This window comes from Papaver somniferum, chromosome 2, assembly GCF_003573695.1.
Source record: "Papaver somniferum cultivar HN1 chromosome 2, ASM357369v1, whole genome shotgun sequence".
In the NCBI taxonomy this organism is placed as follows: Eukaryota; Viridiplantae; Streptophyta; class Magnoliopsida; order Ranunculales; family Papaveraceae; genus Papaver; species Papaver somniferum.
In genome coordinates this window covers 101,551,258-101,577,899 of record NC_039359.1, presented here as the reverse complement: position 1 = coordinate 101,577,899, position 26,642 = coordinate 101,551,258, and the positions used below count along the sequence as shown (strand labels likewise).

At 36.4% G+C, this 26,642-nt stretch overlaps 4 protein-coding genes and 1 long non-coding RNA gene across 8 annotated transcripts; 3 read left to right on the top strand and 2 right to left on the bottom strand.

Annotated features, from left to right (window-relative positions):
• The first annotated feature begins 4,429 nt into the window (after window positions 1-4,429).
• On the top strand, window positions 4,430-8,643 carry LOC113348595 (microtubule-associated protein TORTIFOLIA1-like). Of its 2 annotated transcripts, XM_026592430.1 has the most exons (7): window positions 4,430-5,391; window positions 5,981-6,172; window positions 6,353-6,449; window positions 6,575-7,266; window positions 7,346-7,508; window positions 7,575-8,203; window positions 8,367-8,643. In XM_026592430.1, the coding sequence occupies exons 1-7, from the start codon at window positions 4,657-4,659 to the stop codon at window positions 8,541-8,543; spliced, it is 2,685 nt and encodes an 894-aa protein (XP_026448215.1). In that variant the 5' UTR covers window positions 4,430-4,656; the 3' UTR covers window positions 8,544-8,643. The 2 variants fall into 2 exon arrangements, with proteins under 2 accessions (XP_026448215.1, XP_026448214.1); XM_026592429.1 differs by having other exon boundaries at window positions 7,346-8,203.
• A 161-nt stretch (window positions 8,644-8,804) lies between these two features.
• On the bottom strand, window positions 8,805-11,789 carry LOC113348596 (probable serine/threonine-protein kinase PBL23). Its single transcript, XM_026592431.1, has 5 exons — window positions 11,470-11,789; window positions 10,442-10,626; window positions 10,137-10,326; window positions 9,638-10,029; window positions 8,805-9,414 (listed from the first exon to the last, which is right to left on the bottom strand). The coding sequence occupies exons 1-5, from the start codon at window positions 11,606-11,608 to the stop codon at window positions 9,088-9,090; spliced, it is 1,233 nt and encodes a 410-aa protein (XP_026448216.1). The 5' UTR covers window positions 11,609-11,789; the 3' UTR covers window positions 8,805-9,087.
• A 201-nt stretch (window positions 11,790-11,990) lies between these two features.
• On the top strand, window positions 11,991-14,535 carry LOC113353767 (cardiolipin synthase (CMP-forming), mitochondrial-like). The gene is made up of 8 exons (XM_026597264.1): window positions 11,991-12,555; window positions 12,653-12,719; window positions 12,808-12,882; window positions 13,001-13,052; window positions 13,357-13,442; window positions 13,527-13,601; window positions 13,888-13,982; window positions 14,061-14,535. Exons 1-8 carry the CDS (start codon window positions 12,263-12,265, stop codon window positions 14,167-14,169), a joined length of 852 nt encoding a protein of 283 aa, XP_026453049.1. The 5' UTR covers window positions 11,991-12,262; the 3' UTR covers window positions 14,170-14,535.
• Window positions 14,536-14,809: 274 nt separating this feature from the next.
• On the top strand, window positions 14,810-17,279 carry LOC113353766 (F-box protein At3g07870-like). The gene is made up of 2 exons (XM_026597263.1): window positions 14,810-16,232; window positions 16,309-17,279. The coding sequence occupies exon 1, from the start codon at window positions 14,917-14,919 to the stop codon at window positions 15,691-15,693; it is 777 nt and encodes a 258-aa protein (XP_026453048.1). The 5' UTR covers window positions 14,810-14,916; the 3' UTR covers window positions 15,694-16,232; window positions 16,309-17,279.
• A 1,853-nt stretch (window positions 17,280-19,132) lies between these two features.
• On the bottom strand, window positions 19,133-21,635 carry LOC113348593. Of its 3 annotated transcripts, XR_003359721.1 has the most exons (6): window positions 21,511-21,635; window positions 21,327-21,370; window positions 21,070-21,137; window positions 19,978-20,553; window positions 19,834-19,875; window positions 19,133-19,354 (listed from the first exon to the last, which is right to left on the bottom strand). It is a non-coding gene; the product is annotated as an uncharacterized LOC113348593 (long non-coding RNA). The 3 variants fall into 3 exon arrangements; XR_003359722.1 differs by lacking the exon at window positions 19,133-19,354 and having other exon boundaries at window positions 19,601-19,875; XR_003359720.1 differs by lacking the exon at window positions 19,133-19,354 and having other exon boundaries at window positions 19,601-20,553.
• Between the last annotated feature and the right edge of the window lie 5,007 nt (window positions 21,636-26,642).

The window sequence follows — 26,642 nt, the reverse complement described above, 5'->3', positions numbered from 1 at the left end:
GAAAATAGTCTACCATATCCCCCCCTGATTACTTTCGTTGGAGACGAGATTATTGTTCCTTCATAATCAACAACCTTTGGATTGCACTTTCGTTAGCATTCCTTTTTATGTCTTTGCAGGGATAATACAAATTTATATCAATGGTTACTTTTAAGTACATGATTAACATTCACTATACCATTCCAATGATGTTGCGTTGGCGCTGAGCTATATCTAGCTAACAAGTTCACCGAGGATGTAACATTTGGTCGAGCATATTATGCTAAGTACAATAATGCGTCTATTATACTTAGATAAGGGAAGTTCATCTCCCGACATAACTTCATCATCTTCCTTTAGACGAATTGGTTATTTATGTACATTTGAAACTTGACTAATCATGGGGATGCTAGCAGGATGCATGTCCTTATTAAATTGCCTGAAAACTTTCGACGAATGCAAACTGGTGGAATAATATACCACAAGCTCAGTATTCGGTCGATCTTTCCCCAGATTTTTCATCTCAAATTCGGATTTCAAATAGCTTTTAAGGTCTCTTATTACATCAAGAGTACCTATCGTGTCTGTACCATCGACATAGATAACTACAATTCCAAATTAGGAATTTTCTTGTGAATACGCAATGAAAATAACTTACTTGTCTATCCCCTCCAAATCAAATAGTCATTTAGACGGGTATACCACATCCGCATGATTGCTTCTATCTATAAGTGAGCGTTCGATCTAACTGTAAACGCACTTTGTGTTTTAGAGTCACTTGATTTGGGTAACAAAAGGCTATCAAGTACTATTGTAAATATCTTTTATCTCTTGATTCTTTCAGAGATATGTAACAACCACGTACATATGCTGCATTTCAGGTCCTTTTGAAATTACCAAGCTAACTGAGTAGCGGAACACTATGAAGTTCATTACAAGAGAACAATTCCAGGGCTTTGTGAGAAACCTCGCGCCACAAGGCGAGTCTTTATCCTTTAAAACTTCTTTCTTCTTATTATGCTTTGTGACAAATTAATCATGTATGTCCAATAGGCTTTACACTTGGTTGGTTAGCACTACCACACCAAATACATGTATATTTGTCAAAAAACCAAGTTCTACCTGGATTGTATAGGCCAAACAAGGAGCTTGGTTTGCTACCATCTTGCTCTATTTCCTTAAGAAAGTGTATATGAAGTTAATCATCAATATTCTCGCATGATCTTTCCATTGACTCGTGTGCATTCTCATAATCCACTTGGGATGTCATTGTTCTCTGGAATCATTAAACTTCGGAGCGTCCTCCAGTATTGATTCGTGGACATAGTCAGAGTCAATAAATGAGATGATTTCATTAATGATACAAATTAGGTTGTGCCTTACTCATGTACTTCCTTTCTAGGTGAATATTGATCGAACCTGGTGGTCTCTCCATATTCCTTTATGGAGCCACAGCCTCAACTAAACTTCCACCAAGTATAGTTGCAACACATTAGTCTATAATGTACCCCATACTGATGATTTCTAACCTTGCAGGAATATTTGCAGCTGGTATGTGTGATCTTGTCACTTTCGCGACATCAGTGTACATTCTGAAAATCGATTATTCTTTGTCACTTCATATTTACATTTGTGGAGTAAGTATGAGACACAATGGGAACACATCACAATAATTCCTGTCGTTCCCTTTGAAAATACCTTTTCTTATCTCCCCCTAACGACGGGAAGACTGTCTCATTAAAGTGATGACCCACAAATCTAGCGGTAAGAGGTCTCCTGCCAAAAAGGTTTAAAATGCGGATAATTATTGGGAACTCATTTCCAACATAACTACTTAACAGTTTTGAAGACCCATCGTAGTACGATGTGGAATCGTAATGGCACATATATAGTCCAACCAAAAATGCGTAAGAACACGAATGTCAGGCTTAAATCCAGTTACCAACTGGTATGCAAAAAATTTTGACTAATATTGGGTTCTAAAAACGAATTAAGTAAGATGCGTGTAATATTACATATCCCCAAAGCAATAAAGATGGGTTGGTACGCATAACCTATTCCTTAGGCACCATCTGTAACCTTTGATGGTAGCCTCTGCGAGACCATTGGGTATAAGATGCTTTATATCGATCATATTAAACACGCAATATTCATCAAGTCCTTTTGATGTATATTCTCTAGCATTAACAAGGGTGGGGAGCCTTTGCACTTTTCATTGTGTAATATGTGCTAGGATTTTTACAAACATTTTAACGCATCGTTTGTTGTGAGAAATAACTGATTCAATGCGTCAAATCATCCACTAGATCCATAAATTACTTATGGTCCGCAATCTGCATGGATATATGTTCACTAACAACACTTTATTTCTTTGAAGAATGAGTTATTTACCATTTGCATCTAAGTAAACATGGCGGTCTCAATCATGTTTTACTGATTAAAGACTTTGTAAGATGAGTGACGTGCTTTCTTACACTAAAGCATAATGGGGAGAGGCAGTGCAAATCTAGTAACTTTAGAAATCACTGATTGTGATACATGTCGTAACTTCGCATTCTATTAGTTCATTATTTTGTACACTCAAATGAAGTGATGCCCGTGTTAGTACTTTCAAAACGGAACATCGTGTCACAACCAATGTGCCTTATGAATCAATCCGGCCCAATCAGTTCATTATTGGGATTAATATAGATTCACTAATTCAAGTTCCAGTGATAAACAATTCACTAGATTGACACATTAATTTTCTATGAATATGCTTCATTCCTCATTCATTATAAATAATTTATAGATGCAATAAATTTCATTCTCACTGTAAGTTTACAAAAAGGTAGGTAATAGTTCATGCATGAACACCCTTTGGTGTGATTAACCCTTAGTACATACAGAGATTAGACATTGAGTCTTGAGAGATTTATTAAGTGGTGTGTGGCCTTATTACGTAACAAAAGTAGGATTCAATTCAATTACTTTAGAGCGAATATATGTTACGTTTCATTCAGATATATCTCAAGTGCTTTAGAGAATTTATGTCTTGTGGTTTCACTCCATAAGTGCAGACATTGGATCTAGTTCAACTGAATAAGATAGTCAATTGGCCAGGAAAAGTTCTTGTTGCCATTAAAGTTGATGTGAAAATTGGTTGCTATTATGATACACACATTACATTGTATATACCAACATCTATGACCAGGTGCATTTCCAACTCTTTCATTTATGATGGGAGCTAGAGTTACATTTTAGCTTCATCCCATATTCAGTTGATACCTGTATTTTGGTGTCATTACTAGTGGAAAAAAAAATACATCTTTATCTCATGATATATATGTCCCTTTTCACATGCTTTGTATGAGTCGGTACGTCTAACCCTCATTACTTCGGGGTTCTTTCCATTTTCAATTTTTGCTACATTTAGCATAATTTGAGTATATTCATTATCACAACAGGCCAAGAGAATATCTCACTACACATGCCAACCACGTACTTTAGGTTGAACATATTAGTAAAGATAGTTCTCTTATATCACCTTTTGACTCATATCACCTTTTGTGAGTTCTTCAGCAAAAATTGGAATACATGTGGTTTTATTTCCAACGTATCTTTTGAAAATACCGACTCTTTAATAGTCGAGCAAATGCATTACCACAAAATATTCAAATTTAGGGAGAAAATAATGGTGCTCAAGTATTTATAAATTTCAAATGAATACATTGGAATCGAGTTGGTACAACCAATTGAACAAAAAAAAATCATTCAACTATAACCACTATCAAATTCAAGATTTAAATTGACCCTTTTATATAATATGGACTTATCTAAGACAAAAGAATGTTCCAAAAACAAATAAATAAGCCCAATAGATGTTCCATTAGTTACATACCTCAAGCTTTGGTTCCCGCCGTACATAGACAGAACTGGTATAGACTTACTCGTGCACGTCCCAAAACCGGAAAACTGAACAGGATAGGATATGACAGGACAAGCTCCACCAGTTGGGCCGCTAACCAGTTGGGCCGTAGGCCCTACAACAAAAAATAATTTTTTATGAAGCAAAAATATTTTGTTTCCGACTTCTACTTCTCGAAAAAAATTGAGATGTAGCTTTTTAACTTCTACTCCCCCGTCCCCGATATATAGGCGGAAAAATGAGTTTCTTTTAGAATAAATTTTTTTCTTGATTTCCTACATTTCCATCCTCTTTCCTGTTTCATCCTTTGTACAATTTATAACATTAGAGACATTAACTTAATTATAATAATAACTACCTATAATAATTAAGGATAATACGTGAAAAACCCATCTTGAAATTGAAAGTCCGCCTATCTAATGGGACTACAAATTTTTACAACTCCGCATATATATTGGTGACGGAGGGAGTAGAATTGAAAATATAAGAAGTTAATAATAAGTTTTGTGATTTGTTTTTGACTTTTGCTTTTGGATACTTCTGGTATCCACACCCTGGTATAACTCGTTTTACTTCTTTACTTGCTTTTGTCTTCGTTCATACTCTTCACTCGCTCTCAGTCTCAAACAAATGATAGATTCAATAATCAGATCTCACTTTTCTTCAATGTTTCTTCTCTAACAGTCAATCTCCCCAAAACCCTCCGAATCTTTGTAGAGCCCTTCTTCATTTTTGTCTTTCTGTCTAGGTTTTCTGTAACTTTTTCAAAAATGACTTCATTAAAATCATCAAAAGCTTCAAAATTCACAAACCCATCACCACCCCCACCCCCACCACCATCATCGTCACCAGTATTAACATCAACAACAAGATCACCATCTTCTCTATCTACACATTTCGCCATGATTGAACTAAAACAGAAAATCTTAACATCAATCTCAAAACTATCTGACCGCGATACTCATCAAATAGCAGTTGAAGATTTGGAAAAAATCATTCAATCTCTTACAACTGATACTATTCCAAGGTTCTTCAATTGTCTTTATGATTCCATTAATGACCCTAAACCTGCTGTTAAGAAAGAATCATTACGTCTTCTTTCTCTGATTTGTACTTGTCATCCAGATTCAGCATCAACTCATCTTACCAAAGTCATTTCTCACATTGTTAAGAAACTTAAAGATTCAGATTCAAGTGTTAGAGAATCTTGTCGTGATTCAATTGGAACATTATCTTCTCAATATTTAAGAGGAGGAGATAATGATAATGGTAATTTTGTTTCTGTCCTTTCGTTTTTTGTTAAGCCTTTATTTGAGGCTATGAATGATCAGACAAAAACAGTTCAAGCTGGTTCAGCCTCTTGTTTGGCGAAAATGGTTGAGTCTGCTATTGATCCCCCAATTGCTGCATTTCAGAAGCTTTGCCCTAGAGTTTGCAAGTACTTAAACAGTCAGAATTTTCTTGCTAAGGCTTCACTCTTGCCTCTTGTGGCAAGTTTATCCCAGGTTTGGTCAATGTGGATTACTTTCAGATTTGTCAATGTTTTCATTATTGTTTTTCCTTTTTTGAAATTTCTATTCTGTACTTATCTAGATTTAGGCTTACATTATTAGGTTAGCACTTCTTATTACATTTATGGTTTTGTATATTAGGAATCGAAGAATTTGGTTAAATGGGTAGTTCTAGTAGATATAAAGAGAATACAGCTTTTCACTCATTATAGCTAGTGCAAAAGATGTACAATTCAGAAATTACACTCTTAAACAATACATTGATTGAATTCAATGTTTTAGAGAAGCAAAAGTAAAATGGCAAATGTGCAAAAAAAAACATAAGTAGAACGGGAAAAAGGACCGGAAAAATTGACGCATATGCTTTCTTAGGGATGATGAATGTAGCCATCATTGATTAGAAGTTATTATTGCTATTAGTTTCTTGCTTCAGTAACTTCATTAGTTTTAATACATGCGACCCTAACTGAGTTGTTTGAATATTGTTCATAGTTTCTAATGACCTTTTTGGAGAAAGCTATTAGTTTCAGGGAAAATTTGTTGCACCTTGTCAATAAAATTCTATAATAAGAGTTTGTTGCAGGTAGGATCCATTGCGCCACAAAGCTTGCCGATGTTTCTCCAAAGCATTCATGAATGCCTCGAGAGTAGTGATTGGGCAACACGTAAAGCAGCAGCTGACACATTGAGTGCTTTAGCATCTCATTCAAGCCATTTGATTGCCAAAAATACATCTTCCACTCTAACTGTACTTGAGGCCTGCCGTTTTGATAAGGTATCTTAGTGGATGTATTAATCCTGGCCGAGTTTCGCCTATTCTTTCGTATTTGTGATGGAACACAAACATTTCTCTCATACATATAAAAATAACCTCCAACCTCCGTGGGCATGGTTTGGTGAATAAAATATGTCCAATGCTTGAATTGTTTCTTGATATTGTGGTTGTCTCGTTCAGGTGAAACCCGTAAGGGAGAGCATGGCAGAGGCATTATTATTGTGGAAGAAAATTGGGGAAAAGGGAGAGAATGGAGCTTCTGATGACTTGGATGCTGGTTAGTATGCATGCAGATCAGTTTTAAACATGAAGATCAATACACACACACACACACATGCACGTGTACATATATAATCATTTCTCTTCATGGTGGTTAATCTGGTATTTCCAATGATATTACAGACAAAAAAATTTCACAATGTACCAACTCAGCGGAGAAGACAAACCAAAAGAAGACATTTGCAGATTTCAGAAGAGAGGAATTGGCGAAGGATGCAGAAGTTTCTACTTCTCCCGCATCTGATTCTCTTTCCAAAGCCAAGCCTAACTGCATATCAGACAAAGCTGTTGGGATATTGAAGAAAAAAGCACCAGCCTTAACTGAGAAAGAATTGAACCCAGAATTTTTTCAGAAACTTGAAACAAGGGTTTCAGGAGATTTGCCAGTTGAAGTGGTGGTACCACGCAGATGTATTAACTCTTCTGATTCTCAAGGTGAAGAAGATTCAGAGCAAAATGATCCAGATCCTAGGGAAAGAACAAGTCATGACGGGAATGGCGAGTTTGATGATGTTAACAGATCTAACAATGATAAATATCATAGGAATGAGAGAGGAGCTGATGATTTTGCACGAGATAAGTGGACAGAACAGAGAGTATTTAGGGCAAAAGATCCCAGAGGGAGAGCTTCTGACATTGATGATAGGGTGGGAAAAAGCAATCGGAGGGACTTATCTGTTGTTCATAATGGCTCCTCCAGACCCGATGGTCATACTGAAGGATCCTTCATGGATAGCAAAGGAAATTGGTTAGCCATTCAAAGGCAGTTATTACAGCTCGAAAGACAACAAGCTCATCTTATGAACATGTTGGAGGTCTGTTTCTTTTATTTACAGGTAGTTGAACTTTGATCTTGAAACTTATTTACTAACTTGTATGATTTTCAAATGGCAGGACTTCATGGGTGGATCTCATGATAGCATGATAACTCTAGAGAACAGAGTACGAGGTCTTGAAAGTGTTGTCGAAGAAATGGCAAGGGAATTAGCATTGTCATCAGCCAAAAGAGGTAGCAATTTTATGGCTGGAATGGACGGATCCTCTAACAGGTCCTTAGGCAAGTATAACAACCTTCCTGATTATTCAAGAGGGTTCCTATCTTCTGATGGTAATCATACAACAGGATCAAGGTCAAGGGACCCGCATTGGCGATCTGACATCTCCGAAACTTACAACACATCAAGAAACTTTCATTTGGGTTCTAGAAGAGCTCTTGGTAGTGTGTCAAATGACGGCCGGTTACCTAGACAGGAACAAGATTCTGATCAAGCTGGGAACAGAAGGGGGTGGGAGAAGGGTATAGGACAATTTAGGCTTGGCGAGGGGCCTTCTGCAAGAAGCGTTTGGCAAGCTTCGAAGGATGAAGCAACTCTTGAAGCCATTCGAGTAGCTGGCGAAGAAAATGGACCATCTGGGGTAGCACCACGAATAGCACCACAAATTGCTCCAAGAATTGCCGTCCGAGAATTAGATAGAGAACCCATGGGAGAGGATGGTGCAACACAGGAAGAAAATCCAATCTGGGCTGCTTGGGGCAATGCAATGGATGCAGTTCATGTGGGGGACATGGATACAGCTTATGCTGAACTTTTGTCTGCTGGAGATGATGAGTTGCTCATAAAGCTTATGGACAGATCAGGCCCTGTACTTGATCAGCTCTCTACTGAAATAGCCAGTGACGTTTTGCATGCCATAGGACAGTTTGTCCTGACACCAAACTTGTTTGACTTAGGTTTATCCTGGATTCAGCAGGTACTATTTTTTCTCTTTCTGGTTTCTTTATATTTCATAGGTTATTCCCTCAAGAAAATTATATGGCATGAATTCCACAATTTAACATTTGGGTTTTGGTGTAATGCTTTTGAAAAGATAAAATGTCTTTCCTCTCTTGATGGGTTTGCTTTGAGTTTCTCAGGTGGCCGATCTAGTAATGGAGAGTGGTCCAGATGTGCTGGGAATTTCTACAGAGACCAAGAGAGAGCTGCTGTTGAATTTACAAGAAGCTTCTTCGTCAATTGACATACTTGAAGACTGGGAAGGTGCAATGCCTGATCAACTGGTTTCACAATTAGCATCAATTTGGGAACTTTGATTTTTTTTCTTTCTTTTCCTTCATTTTGCGTTAGGTCTTATTGTGTGACGTTGTGTATTTGTTCTGCTGTAATATATTTAGCCTTCTATCTGTTTTTACACCTTTTTTTTGGGTTCACTTGGATCTACCACGTACATACATCCATCGTTGGAAGGAACCAGCAAATTGAACTTGTGTTTTTCGGTATTTTGGCTGGAATTGGCATCTGGGGAATTTGTTACAAAAATCTTATGCAAGGCAGGAAAAAGAAGATACAGAACAGAAGGAAAAGATTAGCGCTGCTACTTATGTTAAACATTACAGCCAGTTGAGTTTGTCTGCTACATATGATATGAATTTGAACATTTGTCTTCATACATCAGTGCTGAAATTTAAGCAACACATCTCACGTTAAGTCTCTGCGAAAATAATTACATTTGAGTTCCAAAAGTACTCTGTACCATTAGTTACAAGTATACATCCACAATTTGGTAGAGCTGGTAGGAACAGGAGTCAGTTTATCACTCTGATCTCGATACCCGAAAGCTACGGTTTGATCAGTGTCTCATTTATGTTCTTCTTTGTCATCTTCACCACTCTGTGAACTACCATTATCATCTTCTGAATCTTCACCGTCGTTATTACTCTGGAAGGAATGAGATTTAGATGTATGATGTGAGCTTCCTCCTCCCTCTTCTTCCTGTTTTGGTGCAGCCAAGTATTCAAGAGCTGTTACAACATCACTTATTAAAGGTCTAGTAGTAGATTCTTCTTGTAAACACATAGCTGCAATTGCAAGAGCTTGATATAAACCCTTCATAGGGTAATTCCCTTCAAGCAATGGATCAGCCATTAATGTAAACTTCCTCCGATCTTTAAATAGTGGTTGTGCCTACATAAAATGAGCCAAAGTTAAAAGCTGATAAGCAAGACAACAAGAAATTTGCGGAAGGATGAACAAAAACATTTCGTATTGTCTGGGTGTTTCTTGAGGAAAAGATTAGGTGTTTGGAGGTGTATATGACTCATCTCAGTTGGAACGAAGTCTAGAATACAAGTCACGCTTCAGATGAGCTATTACTTACTAACACCAACTTAGCTTTCGTTGAACTTACCCAAGTAACAAGATTTTGTTCATTCGCTGGTCTAGAATTATCGATAGCCCTTCGTCCTGTAATGATCTCTAAGAACACAACTCCAAAACTATAAACATCAGACTTGGTTGTTAATTGACCCGTCAAAGCATACTCTGGTGCACAATAGCCGTAGGTTCCCATTACTCTCGTTGAGACATGACTCTTATCTCCAGTTGGACCAAGTTTAGCAAGACCAAAGTCAGAGAGTTTTGGACTGAAATTCTCGTCTAATAATATATTTGATGCTTTAAAATCACGATATATGACTGGGGGGTTCGCTACGTCATGCAAATATTCAAGCCCTTTTGCTGCGCCTTGAGCTATCTTCATCCTGGTATTCCAATCTAACGCCTTCTTAGTGGGAGGTAAATCTGCAAAGCATAGCAGTAGTTCACATGAAAAGCAGTTCAAAGCATATCAAGCCACTTGTGCTGAACTAGAGGTTTGCAACAGGTGTACAAAAGTTTGTTGAAAATACCAAGAAGATGGTCCTCCAAAGATCCCAATGGCATGTACTCGTACACTAAAATCCTTTGATCTCCATCAGCACAATACCCGACCAAATTAACAAGATTTGGATGGTGAACAAGACTCAACATCAAAACTTCCACCAAAAATTCCCGGTTTCCTTGCAACCCATTTCTATCAAGTTGTTTTACTGCCACAACCTGAGCTAAATGAAACAAAATCAGTAAGCAATCTAATTAAGGAGTGAACTGTAAATTTCTACACTGTATATAAACTTGATGAATAACACAAGACCATAAGGAAGTGAAAACATACTTGGTTTGTGCTTTCAATAAATCCTTTATACACCCTTCCGAAACCTCCTTCACCCACTAGACATTCTGTTTTGAAGTTCTTAGTAGCATTTGCCAACTCCTTGAACGTGAAAGTTTTAGTGGCGTTAGCATTGCCGTTCCCAATTTTTTGCAACTCCGCAGCTATTATCCTATGCCTGCTGCTGTCTGCAAGGTTAGAAAAAGGTTCAATGAAAGTGCAAAAGAAAAACAACAAAATAAATAAAACTTGAACTTGAGTTCTAAGCCAAAGTGTCGTTTTACAATGATAACAAAACATTTAAGGAACTTTTGAAGCATCACAAGTCTGAAGCAGAAAATGCTTGAAACAGACCAGTATAGATCCAAATCCTTGGCGTCGGAACGCGTGAAGGGTGACTAGATATAACGATGTCATGAAGGTTCACTATGAAGCGGACTAAAGCATATCGGAACTACCAAAAAAAAGGAAAAAGATCTTTACAGGTACAAATTAAAATTTTATACTTGCGAAAAAACATGGATGTGTCAAGTCTAGCTGTGTGTTTAATCAAATTTCGCTATTCGCTACTTCAATAAGTTTTATGTCTTTTGTCATCCTATAGGATTAGGTGATTGAGGGTGACTATACTCGCTTACATCCGATAACATTTCAAATTATTCTGAGTCATATATTGATGTGGGTGGATTTTGTTCTTAAATAATTTTTTCGTCTTGTGTGGAGCCGCAAGCTTGGTTCATGGAACCAAGAGTCATAGAAAAACAGAAGCCACTCATTGATAAATGCCCAATGGGATAGAATTATAGGAAAAATCTTGATGAAGGTAATGCAATATACTTGCGCGGCAGGACCGGCTCAATCGTTCTACTTTTAAGCCTCTTATAGAGTAAAATACAAACATCAAAACCATGGGAATATCATAGATTTGCAACAAAGAAAACATTTAAAAAGATGAAAATTGGTTAAAAAAAAGAAGCTGCAGGAATTGCACTTGGCCAGAAAATATCATAAGCAATTATCAATATCCATACCAGATTTCAGGGACATGTTTTTAACAATAGCCTCCAGAGTTGATGCATTGTGACTTTTTTTGCTGCTCTTCTTTAATGAAAACCTACTTTCATCACCACCACCATCATCAGCTGTTAAACAACAAGAAAAGCAACCCATCTCTCTTTTTCTCTAAATAAATGATCTATAAAATTCCTTTACTCAGAAAAAAATCATAATAAAATAAAACTAAACAACACTAAACCCCCAGATCATTAAATGAACAAAAAATTGTTCCAGTTTTGATGAGAAACCACGAAACTTAAGAAAAAAAGTTTCTGGTTTTCTGAAGAAAAAAAATCCAGTATGTGTTTTTCTTTTGTTTCTTGATATTTTTCCGGGAACCCCGCATTGAATCCGGACATGGATTTCTCACAGCCATTGTTCTATACTTAGCAAATTATTGGTATTTTGTTTTTTCAGTTCCTCTCTATAGCCGTTATTCTCAACTTTCTCGGTCGGCAGTCTAGAACCGATAATTAGGTTGATAAACCCTTGTGTGACGTGTCAGTTATATCGTACGTGTCATCGAAACATAAGAAAACGGTAACTCGTCAAAACCTAATAATCGGTGATGGGATTTCAGTATTGGCGGGTTATAGATTGCTTCGAACTATAATCAAGAACCCTAAATCTAGATCTTTACAGAATCTATGTTCATCTTCTTCAACTGTGTTTCATTCTCCATGTACTACTCCTCCAATTTCATCAAACTTTTCTTCTAACTCTAGATTTCTTTCTCCGTTCTCAAGATGTTTTCAATTCTCAGACCCTATGTATATATCGTCTTCGCCATTACAGTCTGCCATGCTTTTGTTTTTACATGGAGAAGCTGTTCATCGGAAAAAGACCGAAGAATCTTTGGATTTGAATTTGCTTGAGAAGAAGAGTGGTGGTAGTAGTTGTAGTAGTGAATTAGGGGTTGAATCAACTGCTTCTGTTCCTAGGTTAGTCGACGCGATTGACCAGAAGGAATCGAGTACCAATGTTGATACTAACGAGGGTTTTGTTAATTTGCCGAATATGATCTCGATGAGTAGATTAATTTCTGGTCCTTTTCTAGGCTGGTATGTTCATACATTCATACTGTAACTGTTGGTGTGAGTGTTGATATCTGATTTATTTATTTTTTATTTAAGTTTCTGAGTGTTTGGTTCTTTGCAGGATGATTATGAATGAATGGTATTTGTCTGCCTTTGTGGGATTGGCCGGTTCTGGAGCAACTGACTGGGTATGGATTATGCATCTATTTACAGGATTACAGGTTTAGGATGCAGAAATTAGGGACTCTGACCTGCCATTATAATTTCTTTTTGTAGTTAGATGGTTATGTGGCAAGGAAAATGGGGATTAATTCAGTGGTAGGATCATACCTTGATCCCCTTGCTGACAAGGTTAGTTGTAAAATTTTTATGTTCTGATGTTGTAGCTTGAGTACAGAAACATGTAAATCTTCTAGTACCTTCAATTTTAGAGTTAATTTGTTTAAATGTCATTATACGGTTTTTATAGGTACTTATTGGCTCTGTAGCTGTGGCAATGGTGAAAATGGATCTTTTACCCTGTTAGTATTTGTCTATTTTCTTAACTTAACAGTATTTTAATGTAAGAATTAAGATCTGCCTTAGTATTGTTCAGCAGTCAGCTTGACTTTTCCTTAATATATCATATGTTTCCAACTTATCGCGTTTAATAGTTGTGACAACTAGAAACGATTCATAATGGCGTTCGGAGAGGGTAAACACTATTTGCGAGCTTAATGGAAAACCTTGACTGCGTAATCTTGATTCATAGGATTAATAGATAGATGGGGAATTATGCGTGATTTGGGTGTAAGCCTTGACTGCTTTACGTTTTCCTTTATGAAGCTTGGCTTGTTGGACTTGTTCTGTTCCGGGATGTTGGTCTTGTAGGTGGTGCACTCTACCAAAGAGCAACTACCTTGGGTTGGCAGGTGAGACTTGTCATGGCTGAACGGTTGCTTGTTTCTTGTCTTTTGTTTTTTACATACATAAATAAAAATTCCGTTCATTGTCAGTGGAAAAGTTGGACTGAGTTCACCAACCTCGATGGGACTCATAGGCGGAAGATGGAACCCCTCTTTCTGAGCAAGGTAAGCTTCAATTTCTTTCTTTATTTTTTATTTTTTTGTAGAATTCACAATCAGACTGTTTGCACATTGCACATCAGATAAGAGAGAGAGAGAGAGGTGTGGTACTAGGAAATTGGGAATCTTAACATAATATTGAAGACTGGTTCAATGTGCTATAATTCCTCGAGCACATGAACGGCATGTTTCTTCGGGTCCTAAAGAGTTATCATTATTTAGCAAGTTGCGGTCTCTGGTTTACCGAGTTGCTAAATTGATTTTTTTTCTCTTCTGCATTTTGTGCCAACAGGTTAACACAGTGTTCCAACTGGTTTTAGTTGCTGCTGCTCTTCTACAACCAGAATTTGGCACCTTAGAAACTGAAGAGTACATCAAATACTTGAGGTAGGTTTTTGCTGCCGTATCTGTTCATGCTCTTTAACTTATTCACATTTTAAAATATACTCGTATTTCTCCCAACAGTTGGCTGGTAGCGGCAACAACAGCGGCATCGACTGTAGCGTATGGAGCACAATACTATCGACATAGACCAATGGTTATTGCAGGAGGATCGTTTCCAAGAAGCAAGTAGACCTCCCACCCACCCAATATGCAGTTGGATGTTTCCAGTCAGCATTTCCATACCAATAACACTGTTGTGTTGGTTGCCCATATTTTGGAGACCCTTGATGTTTTGCTCATTTCTTCTTTCATTTTTCAGTGTCATCTTTGTTGACATTATTGAAAACTTCGTAACTTCAGAAGAGAATGAAATATATGAGCTAGGAAATGGGTCCGACTATTCTGCAGCAATGTAAAAAAGAAGAAGAAAAGAATAAAGGATCAGACCAAAAAAAATTGAAATTGTAACCTGTTTTATCTTTCAGTGGACCTAAATTGGTCTCTTTATTCAGTTTATTGATTTCTGAATAAATTGGTCTCAGAAATTCTTTGGCAAAATTTCAGCGTGAGACGCAGCAGCTTGTTGTAAACTTAACATACTTTCTAGAGTGACCAAGCTGTAGCAAAATTCTTTAGAAATTCCTGTAAAGCTATTCTCCAAGTTAAAATACTTTCTAGAGTGACCAAGCTGGTCCGTCCACAGCCAGTTGCCGAGCATAGTTGGTCCGAACAGACACCCCAAAGGCCAAAGCCATGATTCTCGCATATTCAAATATTCTACCATCCAGGTCTGTTCCCATATACCCACTAACCCACGCATAAACCAAAGCAAAACCCCCTTCCATTTTCTAACTTTACTCTTCAGTATCCACCACAACTACTCTCTGTAAGCCCTAGATTTTCCTATCGACACCATCCTCTCTGTAAATCCTTGTTGATGGAGCACCTTAGAATTCTGCCATTAGAGATCAAGCTAGACATTTTAAGTCGCCTACCTACAGAGTCAGTTTTAGAGTGCAAATTGGTATGCAAACCGTGGAGAAACCTTGTTTGTCATTCATCCTTCTCTCAGCAGCATTTAGATCATCTTCTTCATAATGATTCTGGTAAGTCAATCAATGTTATTTTCAATGCTGATAAACCAAGAATAAATTCTAGTGAATGTTACTGGTTTAGTTATAATGAGGAGAATCTTTCACCATCTATTAGAAGGATCGATTTAACCCCTGAATTGAGGTCTTACAGTATTGTTGGATCTTGTAATGGTCTGATCTGTCTTAACCATGAAAGCTTGATTGTTATTTGCAATCCAATCACCAAAGAGTATGTTACTCTTCCAAAACTAGAAAAAGAAAATGTTACCGGTTGGAAACAGTGTCTATTGACCGGATTTGGTTACCATCCTGTTACAAATGAATATAAAGTTATCAGTATCAACCTACCAAATTCTGCAGAAGTGGAGGTATACACTCTTGGTAGTGATGGATGGAGAAATGTTGGGAAGTTCAAAGGGAGGCCAGGATCATTTCTTGATCGACTAGGTGTCTTTGCAAATGGAGCTCTTCACTGGGTGGATGCTGGCAAACAAGCAATTGTGACCTTCAATCTAGCTGACGAGAAGTTCTGTGATACTCCACTACCCCCAATATCGAATTTGTCATTTTTGAGGATATTATTAGATCTTCGAGTTGGGGTATTGGGTGAGTATTTGTAGTCATCATGGGGATATGGCTGGGACTGTTGATATATGGTTACTGAAGAAGGAAAATGGTCAAGGTGAGGTAGATTACAAGTCAATGACTTGGTGGAGTAAAGAGTTCAGCTTTGTTGGAAAGATACCATTTGCCTTTACAAGGAGTGGTTCAGTTCTTTGTTATGATACTCATACCGCACATCCATATTTCTACTGTTATGACTTGGAATCTTCATGTCTAGAGGGGTTTATGGGTTTCGATAGAATAATTCTCGGATCACCATCCGCTCACATGAATACTTTAGTTTCATTGAAAGCTCTAGGAGAAGAAAATACGATGACAATGGAATCAAGTTTGGAGACAAAAAGCAATGATTAGCAGAATAACAACAGTTAGAAGGAATATATCAATACAGGTGGTTATAATGGTTTCATTTCGTGATTGTTTAGCAGATACAGCCTACAGGCAATGATTAGTCAGTTTTCGAAGAAAATGCTGCTCATCAAAGTTAAACGTGATGGCTCGTACTCTGGTGCTTATTTAAGGCACTAACAGGCATGTATGTTTTAGTTCTTCTCTTGTAAATCAATTGTTGTGTACTTGATGTTTACCAGTTTTTCTGTTGGTGGCTGTAGCCTGCATTGAAGAAATATCCCGAGCAAATCTAGTTTTGATGTTATGCTTCATAAAGAATAAAAAGTTGAAAGTTTCATTCTTCTGAAACAACCAACTTCTGATTTGAATCCTTAAAAACAAAGTTATTTTTCTCTGGCCTCAGCACCTAGTCCCTACCTGATATGGTATTCCCCCCTACTTTTATCTTACAAAGGATGCTGGCATTCTAACTTTGTCAGATGATACATTATACCAACATTTAATTGTGGAATATGTTGGCAGTGTGGGAATTGAAACATGGTCTGAAGTTTTAGTTCATTTTAGTGGAGAATGTGATAACTCAATTTGCTTATAAAATTGCCGAGTCACAGAAGTATATGCAGAAAAAAATCGTGGAAAAAAGAGAGCTTTGGCACTGCAAGGGGTCTAGGATTTTAAGTTGCTGAGTTTGATCAAGGAAACACTACTAGACAACATTACATCTGCCAAGGGGGTGATGCTGTTCTGTTACTAAGAGAGAAGTTCCACATTCACTAGCTTTGAATGATTAGAGTAGGACGAGCAATTTGCATTTCTTTTGATTGGACGAGTTCAGCCACTCATACATATTCAACGTTAATTTACGCCTGCTACACTTACCAAGTTAGACGCCCTTAAACGAGAATTGTATATTCAGTAGCTTTTGGAGATGCTGAACAAGGTGAAGCGTTGGTGATGTTAACAGCCCTCTAATGGGCAGTGCAACTTCAGCTTCAAAAGGTTATCATTGAAGGGGAGAATAATTAAGAAGGCTGTTGAGAGCGTTGAGGGACTTGCCTGTGCACCAGGTGGGAAGATCATAATGTTATTTTAGATTGCAAATCTTTGGTTGATTGTCTAGGTAATGTGTCTGTGTGTTTTAGGCATAGAAATGGTAATCAAGTTGCTGACAGACTTGTTAAATGCCAGAAATAATAATTGTAGCAACGCTTGGAGTGAAAATCTCCTTACTCCTGTTAGCAGTAGATTGGGTCTTGAAAGTAGTCTATGTAGTCCTTAGCTGATTCAGCTATTTTCAATGATAATCCTTGTTATCTTTTCAAAAGGAAAAAAAAAAAAAAATCAGCAGCAGCTTTTGTAATTGTTCTTCAAAGTTATATGCACGGCTCTTCAAGCAGCTTTTCTTCCCCAGTCTTAGGTCCAAGCCCATGTCGGATGTTTTTACTGCGCCCATTTTCTCAATCAACTTTGCGTCTTTCCCCATCTCCAGATACAGTCGTACAGGGGTTGTGATTGATTTTATTTTATTTTACTTTCAACTAGGATATGACCCGCTTGAAATTGCCCTATTGCTCATATATTCGTGATTTGATGCATAAAATAAGTTTTTTTTGTGGGAGACTAATTTATCTATTCCAATAGACTCAACCATTAACACGTTTTAATTAGAGAGCTTCTAGTCTTGCACAGTTCTTATAGTCTTGCGCAGGCTAAACATATGGTAATGGGCTCATATGACCATTTACTGTCAATGGTAATATACTAATATGTCTTTCTCAGTTGGTATGCCTCAAGTTTATACTTCGGATTCAATATTTTACTTGTTGACATGGCTGAATTCTTTGTAGACGCCTCCTTATTTGGTGGCACTGGCTGTTAAGACGCACTATCTGAATTCTTTTTTATAGACGCCTACGGCCAGTTGGCGGCACTGAATGTTATGACGCACTATCGTTATTCTGTTTAATTACAATAATTCCTAATTATTCTAGGAACTCATATCTGGAAAGTTGAAATCCTGCCTTCACCAATAAATCATTCCTAATTTCAATAAACTATTCACCAATACACAAAACTCAAAATAAATGATGGAAATGTATAAAATTGCTAATGGGGTGACCGGATTATGGGGTGTACCAAACTCAAGACAAAAATTATTTTGTTTTATATAAAAAATTGTTTTGTTTTATTTAAAACGGTACATCCCGGGAATTCGGTCCCCCGTTAGCAGCCTTGTAAATGTAGACGGTTAGATGCAAGGCCCACACTCTTCTTTTTCCACTGTCCATCTCTTATGTCGTGCACAGAATAAATTATTGTTTGTTTTAAGCTGGCTCTTCTCTGGATCTCAGTTTCCCTACATATGTTTCGTGAGGTTGGTCAGCTCCATTAAAGGATTTGTAATATTTTCATATGTCGACCTACGAAGAAGGTAAGTGAGCTCAGGAAGGTGAATATCTCTTCGTCAAAACACACTTGAAGTTATTGTTCTCTCTAACTATAATATGGAATTCCTCCGGATGATATTGAAGGCCCCTATGCGCAAACCTTTTGACATTAATTCCACATACACCACATTATTCGTTTTGTTAACATTAGGTTCATCTTAGACTATGCGTCATTAGATTGTACCGGCTCCAGTAAGTTGCTCTGGTATAATGGAGTGAAACATAGATACTATTATCCGTAGAGTTCGTCTCTCTCAGTATTTCGTTGGTCTGCCCTTATTTTTGGCCAAAGACATTACTAATCAACGATACTTTTTGTCTGATTTTGAGAACTACAGCACCTAGCTTTTGGAGATTGATCTTTTGGAGCTTTGGCCATTTGTGATAATACACAAAAAAAAAAAAAAAAAAAAAAAAAAAAAAAAAAAAGCTTCAAGATACTGTGAAATCCCCTAGGCAAACAAACCGCTGGATACTCTTCAGGCCAAAAACAGTTCCAAGTCCACTTACCAGAAATTCAGGACTTAGATTGAGGTTCATTACTTCAGATGTTAGCAGTAAACTCAACTTACAAACTAATTAAGTTGGAAATCATGCATTATCAACTAAGCACCGGGGGGGGGGGGGGGGGGGGGGGGAATGTTATACGAATTACGCTTAATCTAATTTTCCCAAAATGATTTATCCGGTGTTCTTATCTTTAGCAAGATAACCAATCTGCATCGTTTTCTTCCACCAACGACAGACTAACTCCTCCTATTTTTAACAACCCCGGACCAATCTCTCTTCCAGAGTCACTTATCTCGTACCTAATGTTCCCCGTGCTTCGAGAAATAGATCAGCTAATTGATCGGAGATCCTAAAAAATAAACAAATAAAGTTACCTTGATATTTAGAGAATACAAATGTAAGAGTGTAATGGCATTTCAGAATTATCATGAATAACGACTGAACTGGGCAAAGATTCATATAATATGTAGTCATCTAAATGCACAATTTTATCACAAAATGCACAAAACTTATCGCATGCTACCTTGATAAAAACAATGTCTAGTGAAGAGTTACATTAAATTATATGATTACCCGAAATACTTAATATGACACATTCAAGAAACGACCAAGTGATGGATTCATCTTTGGATCTAAATCAATTCTTAGCACTCTGGATGCCCAAATTCATGTAGTATCCACTATAATTTCATCATAAAGAAAAGTGTAAATTTAATACATATTGAGTGTTGAAAGAAACTCAACCTACAGACAGAATATCATTGCATCCAAGGATAAGAAGATTGTGCAACAATGATTTTGAGACTCTGATTAGGACAAACTCAGTACCTCTACGTACATTAGCATGCACCTCTCTTCTTCATCAAAATCCTATCATAGCAACAATGGTTAGCGGTGGTTTCGACCCTTGATATTTACTAACTGCTTACATCTATCAAAGAAATTATAAAAAATACTGTAAAAAATGTTTACCTTCTCAATGTTCTCATCTTGATACATTACTCTTAACCATGAAACTATTTGCAACATCAACTTCTCAATATTAGTTAAATAATGCTCGTTATGATACTCTTTAATACAAAGTGGATGCGAGCATAAACATCCACGAAAACATAAACCCACAATCAAAGTGCAATTCTTTGGATGTGCAAATCATCTTAACTTAGGAAGGAGCCATAAGCAAACAGATATATGGATGTTGAACAGATAAAGCAAAACCCTGTGTCCTCTGCAATAAGTAAATTCTCTAAGAAAACTTATTAATGACCCAAAAAGCAAGATACAACGGAGAAGAATCATCATCCTGAATTGCCAAAGATAACCTCTGTTCTGCATCATTCCAACGTGGAACTTGTTCAAGTTTCACAACATAATCACCACCACTATCTGGGGTACTACTCTGCATCATCACCAACCCCAGAACCAATTCTTTGCTGCTCCCTCTATATTCATCAAATGTCTTGAAAAAAACCTAACATAATAGTCCCCAGTTCTAAACCCCTGAACCCAAATTGTATTCCTTTCAGCTGCATTCAAAAATTATCCTACCTGCGAAAACAAAACCCTAAAATTACAATTGCCCTCTAAGGTCATCAACCCAAGTTTCACCAATCATAGGTAAAATCCTCACGATTGATCAAAAACTGTTCCATTTTACAAAGATTTTTACTAAATTCGATGAATTTACACACAAATGCAGTTCTCAAATCTCAAAAGAAAAAGTTCCTATGATCATGATAATGTTGGGGATTTGAGAAAAGAGACTGCAACTACAAATTCTTCCTCGACACAACAGGAAGAAGAAGACCATGAAGTTTAGGTCCACTCATTTTTTTCATCATCCAAAAAGCAATTTTCTCGTAAAATATATGAGGCCTCAACTAACTATTGTAGATTGAAACACAACAATTTTCCACTTTTACAAAATCTGACATGTAAAAAATATTTTTTTCCAAGCATTTTCACAAACAGTTAAAGGGAAAATTATTTTTTAGTTAGCATCACCATTGACATCCAAAAATCAAAAAGACAATCATAATAACTACACGTTAAATTACAACTTACATACAAAGAAAATCCTTCCATTGGGTTTGCACCTAACAAAATTGGATCCATTGGTTGTTTTGAATCGGCTGGAAAAATCCAAAATACACAAAATTAAGGAATTTAGTCGTACATACACGGAGTGATTTTAAAACAATTGTAAAAATGAACCAAAAGAACGGGACTTAAGAGAGAAGGAGAGACGAACATAATGAACCAAAAGAACGGGACTTAAGAGAGACGAACATTCAGTGACTGTGGAAAGTTGCATTATATACCTGAAAGGTGACGACGACGTTTTAGTATTAGATGAACCTCTTTTCTGCATCAAGAATCGAGAAACCCAAAGAAAATCAAATTATAATTTTCGGGAAAATATCAGAATAGATCAAACCGTGAAATTTAGTATAAGAAAGAACAACAATCTGAATCAACCCAAAAAAGAGGAGTGGAATGAGTAACCTGTTTTTCATCCTTGAATTTGCGAGATTTATTTCATTGAGAATAGAAACGCTTAGAGAACCCGTGAGTGAGATTGATTTACATTGAATTCGATAACAATTCTTTTTACTTAAAATGGAAAAAGGAATATCGAAACGTGAAAAATACTAGAACCCCCTACTATATGGGTTCAAACATATAGAAGCCCCATAAAATGGATCCTCCACCCTCAACTCCACACTTTCATAAAATGATATTACTAGGCCCGAAAAATCAAATTATCTTTAGATCAGGCCCATAATTAATTATTCCGAACTTTAATAATGGCAACATTGCCCTTTAGTATTTATACAAGGGAATCCCAGAAGCTTCTTTTCATTTCTCTATTCTCTTTCTCTTTCATCTTTATCTCTCTCTGTTGTAGAACAATGGTTTCTAGGGTTCCTTAGATTCATTTTCGACTGCATCAAATCTTCTTCGTCTTCATCAAATCTTCGACTGCAACAACAACGATTGATTGCATCTTCTCCTTTTATGCCTCTGTAGTTTCATTTATGTCAAAGATCGATTGAATCTGATCAAAAGATAGATCTTACGGAAGATGCAGATGATTTGTTTAGTCTGATAATTAACCAAAGAAATCGAAGAGAAACATCAGGAAAAACGAATTGAAAGGTAAGTTAATCTTCCTTTAAAGCTTTCATTAATCGATTTCGAGTTGAAATCAAATTTCTCGTGGTTTGATTTAATGATTTTGAAAAAAAATGAAAATTAATCTCGATTTCATTATCTGATCCGTAATTAGAGTTTAGATCCTTAATCATGGGAAAGATGAGCATGATTTTGCGTATAAGTATCATCTTGTCTTAAGGATTTTAGGGTTTTCAGAACCTATATCTTCATTTTTTTTTAATTAACCTATCCTAATTGAAATCGAAGCATAGATCTACAATTTTCTACTCACTCTGGTTGTTTTGATTTAGATTTTTTGAAAAAACTTGAACAAAAAATCCATATCTATTCGTCGTAAATCTTAATTTGTAGCTACGATCTAAAATAATGTTTTGAGATTCAGTATCAAAGAATCATTGTCTCTGTTACCCATAGATTTGATTTGATTTTTCATCCACTCATATGAACTGGTCTGGTGATGTTGGTGGTGCAGGTAGGGGTTCTTTAGGAGGATGAGGAGGCACTGGTGATATCAGAATTGATAAATTGAATGAGAACTGCTTCATTGGTTGTTTGTTTATCCAAGTGGCTATAGATGAAACAACAGAAAACACTCTTGAATCACAAAAGAGTTTGATTGCTCAATTGTTGTACTTTTCTGAGAAATTAGAAAGCTCTGATTCATCCTTATCACCAGGCTCATATGTGTTGACATATATGAAAGAAAGCATGCTGAGAAGTAGAAGTCAACTGATAAAGATGATTATAGGTACTTCATTTCAGATGCCATGCTGCCAATGTTTTGCTCTTGAGGTAAATTTTTTGGTTGTTTCTCACTGGTTGTGTCTTAGTTATTTGGTTGTTAGGTACTTCATTTTCCGATGTCATGCTGCAAATGTTTTGGTTACTCTGCAAATGTTGGAAGTATGTTTAATCTGTTTTTTACGTGGTCCTAGGTCTGTTTTGGTTACTCTGCAAATTTTGGTCATCATTGTAACTAATTTTGTTGTTTGATATACAAAGGTGTCCTCGTTAAGCATTTGATTCTCTGAAATTTAAGTATAATTTGTACAACTGACCCAATTTGATAAATTTCATCTAACATGCTTATCTGTTATATTTATGTAGCTGCTCTGAGATAGGAGATCACAGATGAAACAAATAAAGGGACATGACGCTCCAAATCTATCTCTACCGATCCAATTCATCTCAGTATCTATTCTCCCAATGGTAAGATGGCTTTAAAAAACACCGAAGTGTAACTGCGGCTTACACATGCCATATGCATGTGTAACTTCCTATTACATATGCTTATGACATATGTAACTGCGAATTACACATGATATATGAATGTGTAACTGCCGATTACATGTAGTACAGTTTTCTTGTGTATGAACTTTTACCAGGTTTCCCACTTCACAGTGTAAGGCTTTTTTACCAGCATAGTATTGGTAGACTATGGATGTGTAACTAGTAGTTACACATGCTAATTAGATGTGTAACTTCTAGTTACACAAGCTAAATTGATGTGTATATATTAGTTACACATGCAAAATAGATGTGTAACTATGCTAATTTGTTGGGATATGCATATGTAACCTAATATGAAACTTCTATCCGTTATTAGTTGATTGAAATAGTTTCAATCGACATATTACTTTAACATTGCTGCTGCAATTGAAGCTGCAGAATGAACTTGGTGGTGATATTAGATGTATGCTTAGGTTGCAGTTACAAAGTTCAGGTGCAATCTAGTAAGGCAGCAGGATGAGCAGCATTTCGGACATCACCATGCAAAGCAATCTGTTGAGAAGCTGGATACTGAGATACTCATAGACGTATGCAAGAAGTATATTGTTATTGTGTAAAAATATAACTTTCTAATACACTTGTTGATATTCCCTTATTAATGTGTAAAAATATCAACAAGAAGGTGTCCATTCTGCTCATCAAAGGCTCTTGAGGTTTGTATTCCCTCTCTAATACACTTGGTTAGAGCATTAAATTCATTTATTGCGTTGAAGCTTGATTTTTGTGTAACTCACAATTACACATATATTTCCATATTTCGAACTATTACGGGTGCATGTGTAACTCCAAGTTACACATGACATATGCATGTGTAACTCAAAGTATGCAAGCTAATTGGGTATGCAGCTACTAGTTACACATGCCAATTGGATGTGTAACTGCGATGTATACATGCCAATTGGATGTGTAACTGCTAGTTACATATTCTAATTGGTAACGGATTTTGAAGTTTGACCGCCTCCATATGCCTTCGTTATATACTTTTTGTAGTTAATTGAATGCTAGTTACATATGCTTGAGTTATACTGCCAATTACTTGTAGTACAGTTTGCTTGTGTATGAACTTTTTCCAGTTTTTTAGCTGTTTTTACTTCTTTTAAAATGCTTGCTCACATCCCCAAAATGGAATCAGGTGCTCTGGCTCATGTTCGGTTCATTGCTGTTTCAGCTACTATTCCAAACATGGAGGACCTCAGTAAGCTATTGCATTCAATGATAATAATTTGATGATTGTTCATTTGCAATTTGATGATTTCTGTCATTGTTTTCTAAATTCTACAGGGTAATGGCTTATGGTTCCACTTCATGACTTAAAAGGTACCGTATTATGGTGGATACAATCTCTTGTGTGCTTAATTATCCAGACCTTGAAAAGTTTTTTTTTCTTGTTAACTTTTACCCCACATATTTAGAGAAAAAATGAGACCTGTAAAGCTGACCACCAGATTATTCAGTATAGGATTTATGTTTTCTGCACTGAATCAAGATTTTTATTTGTTTCCCCTTGTTTTTGTGCAGGTGACGCTCCAGCAAAAAACGATTTCTTGTTTGAACGGGTAATTGCTGAATTCCATCATATATTTCAATATTTCGAACTATTACGGGTGGATGTGTAACTCACAATTACACATACCATATGCATATGTAACTCCAAGTTACACATGCCATATGCATGTGTAACTCCAAGTTACACATGCCATATGCATGTGTAACTCCAAGTTACACATGCCATATGCATGTGTAACTCCCAATTACACATGCGTTTTGTAGTATACCAGCTGATTACACATGTTTTGTTTTCTGGAATGTTTAGCCTATGACAACTTAAATATTTTTATGACAATAATTTCTGAATAGTTGTAGCCTTTTTTCATTAGTGATTTTAACATAGTGTACATGTCGGGTACACGAGTCATAAGCATGTGCAGCTGTTAATTACACATGATATATGCACGTGTAACTCTGACGTTTTACTTTCTGTTTCTTAAAATGTCCGTCGTCATCGATAATATGAAAATGGCTTAGGTACATCTAGACTAGCGTTGTAAAACGTCTTTCTGTTAATACAGTGCTAACAACGTCTTTCTGCTGAAGCAGTCGTATCTTAATTAAGAGCTTCTCATTCACTTGCAAGGTTAACTGTATTATTTATGACTGGTAATTGCTTGATAGTCACCTCTCGTTTTTGCTAGTGTTATTCATTTAGAGATGGATTTGCTGATTTTATGTTGACATATCCAAGTCTGATGCATGTGTAACTCCTAATTACATAATTCAGATGCATGTGTATCTGCAAGTTACACATGCTAATTAGATGTGTAACTTTTACTTACACATACTGATTTTGGGTACACATACCAATATGCATATGTAACTCCTAGTTACACTAGTCATATGCATGTATAACTTCTAGCTACACTAGCCAGATGAATGTGTATCTCCTAGTTACACATGTTATATGCATGTGTAACTCTTAGTTACACAATTCAGATGCATATGTAACCGCTAGCTACACTAGTCAAATGCTTGTGAAACTGAAATATACATTGTTTTATGTACTGTTCATTTTAATCGTATAAATACTGATTGCTTGTTGTTATATTTCAGGTTTTAGATAACTTCATAAAAGATAATTGCTTAAACGTGGTAATGGTCTCGCTGGAACTGGAGTTGACGCTGAATACACAAGTCAGATGCATGTGTAACTCTCAGTTACACTAGATAGACACATATGTAACTCTCAATTACACTAAACAGATGTGTGTGTAACTTCTAGTTACACATGCTAAGAAATTATTGTAAATGAATATTAAAGTAATAACTGTATTTTTTTTTTGTGTGTGTTTTTTTTGATGTCTATTTTTTTTGCATATATATACAAGTGTAACTTTGCATTACACATATCATAAGGATGTGTAACTTCTGGTTACACATGCCATATGCATGTGTAACTTCTGTTTACACCTTCGCACTGTATTTTAATAATTTCGGGCCTAGATTTAATAATCTTGGGCCTAGATTTAAATTTTATTTAATTATGGGCTTGACAATATGCATAAGGGTATCAAAGTCTTTTAAAAACTCGGGGCCTAGATTTAAACTTTTTTTAATTAAGGGCCTCATATTATGGGTTATCCGTGGGTTGGGCCTGAGCCTAATTTCCCCTATCG

What these genes read in the sequence shown, in the direction of transcription:
- LOC113353766 (XM_026597263.1), top strand. Translation starts at nt 14,917, where the DNA reads ATGGAGCACCTTAGAATTCTGCCATTAGAGATCAAGCTAGACATTTTA.
- LOC113353767 (XM_026597264.1), top strand. Translation starts at nt 12,263, where the DNA reads ATGTATATATCGTCTTCGCCATTACAGTCTGCCATGCTTTTGTTTTTA. An exon ending in TCTGGTCCTTTTCTAGGCTG is followed by an intron (nt 12,556 to 12,652) that starts GTATGTTCATAC and finishes GGTTCTTTGCAG; the next exon opens with GATGATTATGAATGAATGGT. An exon ending in CAACTACCTTGGGTTGGCAG is followed by an intron (nt 13,443 to 13,526) that starts GTGAGACTTGTC and finishes GTTCATTGTCAG; the next exon opens with TGGAAAAGTTGGACTGAGTT.
- LOC113348596 (XM_026592431.1), bottom strand. Translation starts at nt 11,608, where the DNA reads ATGGGTTGCTTTTCTTGTTGTTTAACAGCTGATGATGGTGGTGGTGAT. An exon ending in AAACATGTCCCTGAAATCTG is followed by an intron (nt 10,627 to 11,469) that starts GTATGGATATTG and finishes CTAACCTTGCAG; the next exon opens with ACAGCAGCAGGCATAGGATA. An exon ending in TTATTGAAAGCACAAACCAA is followed by an intron (nt 10,327 to 10,441) that starts GTATGTTTTCAC and finishes CATTTAGCTCAG; the next exon opens with GTTGTGGCAGTAAAACAACT.
- LOC113348595 (XM_026592429.1), top strand. Translation starts at nt 4,657, where the DNA reads ATGACTTCATTAAAATCATCAAAAGCTTCAAAATTCACAAACCCATCA. An exon ending in AGGCCTGCCGTTTTGATAAG is followed by an intron (nt 6,173 to 6,352) that starts GTATCTTAGTGG and finishes TGTCTCGTTCAG; the next exon opens with GTGAAACCCGTAAGGGAGAG. An exon ending in TTCTGATGACTTGGATGCTG is followed by an intron (nt 6,450 to 6,574) that starts GTTAGTATGCAT and finishes ATGATATTACAG; the next exon opens with ACAAAAAAATTTCACAATGT.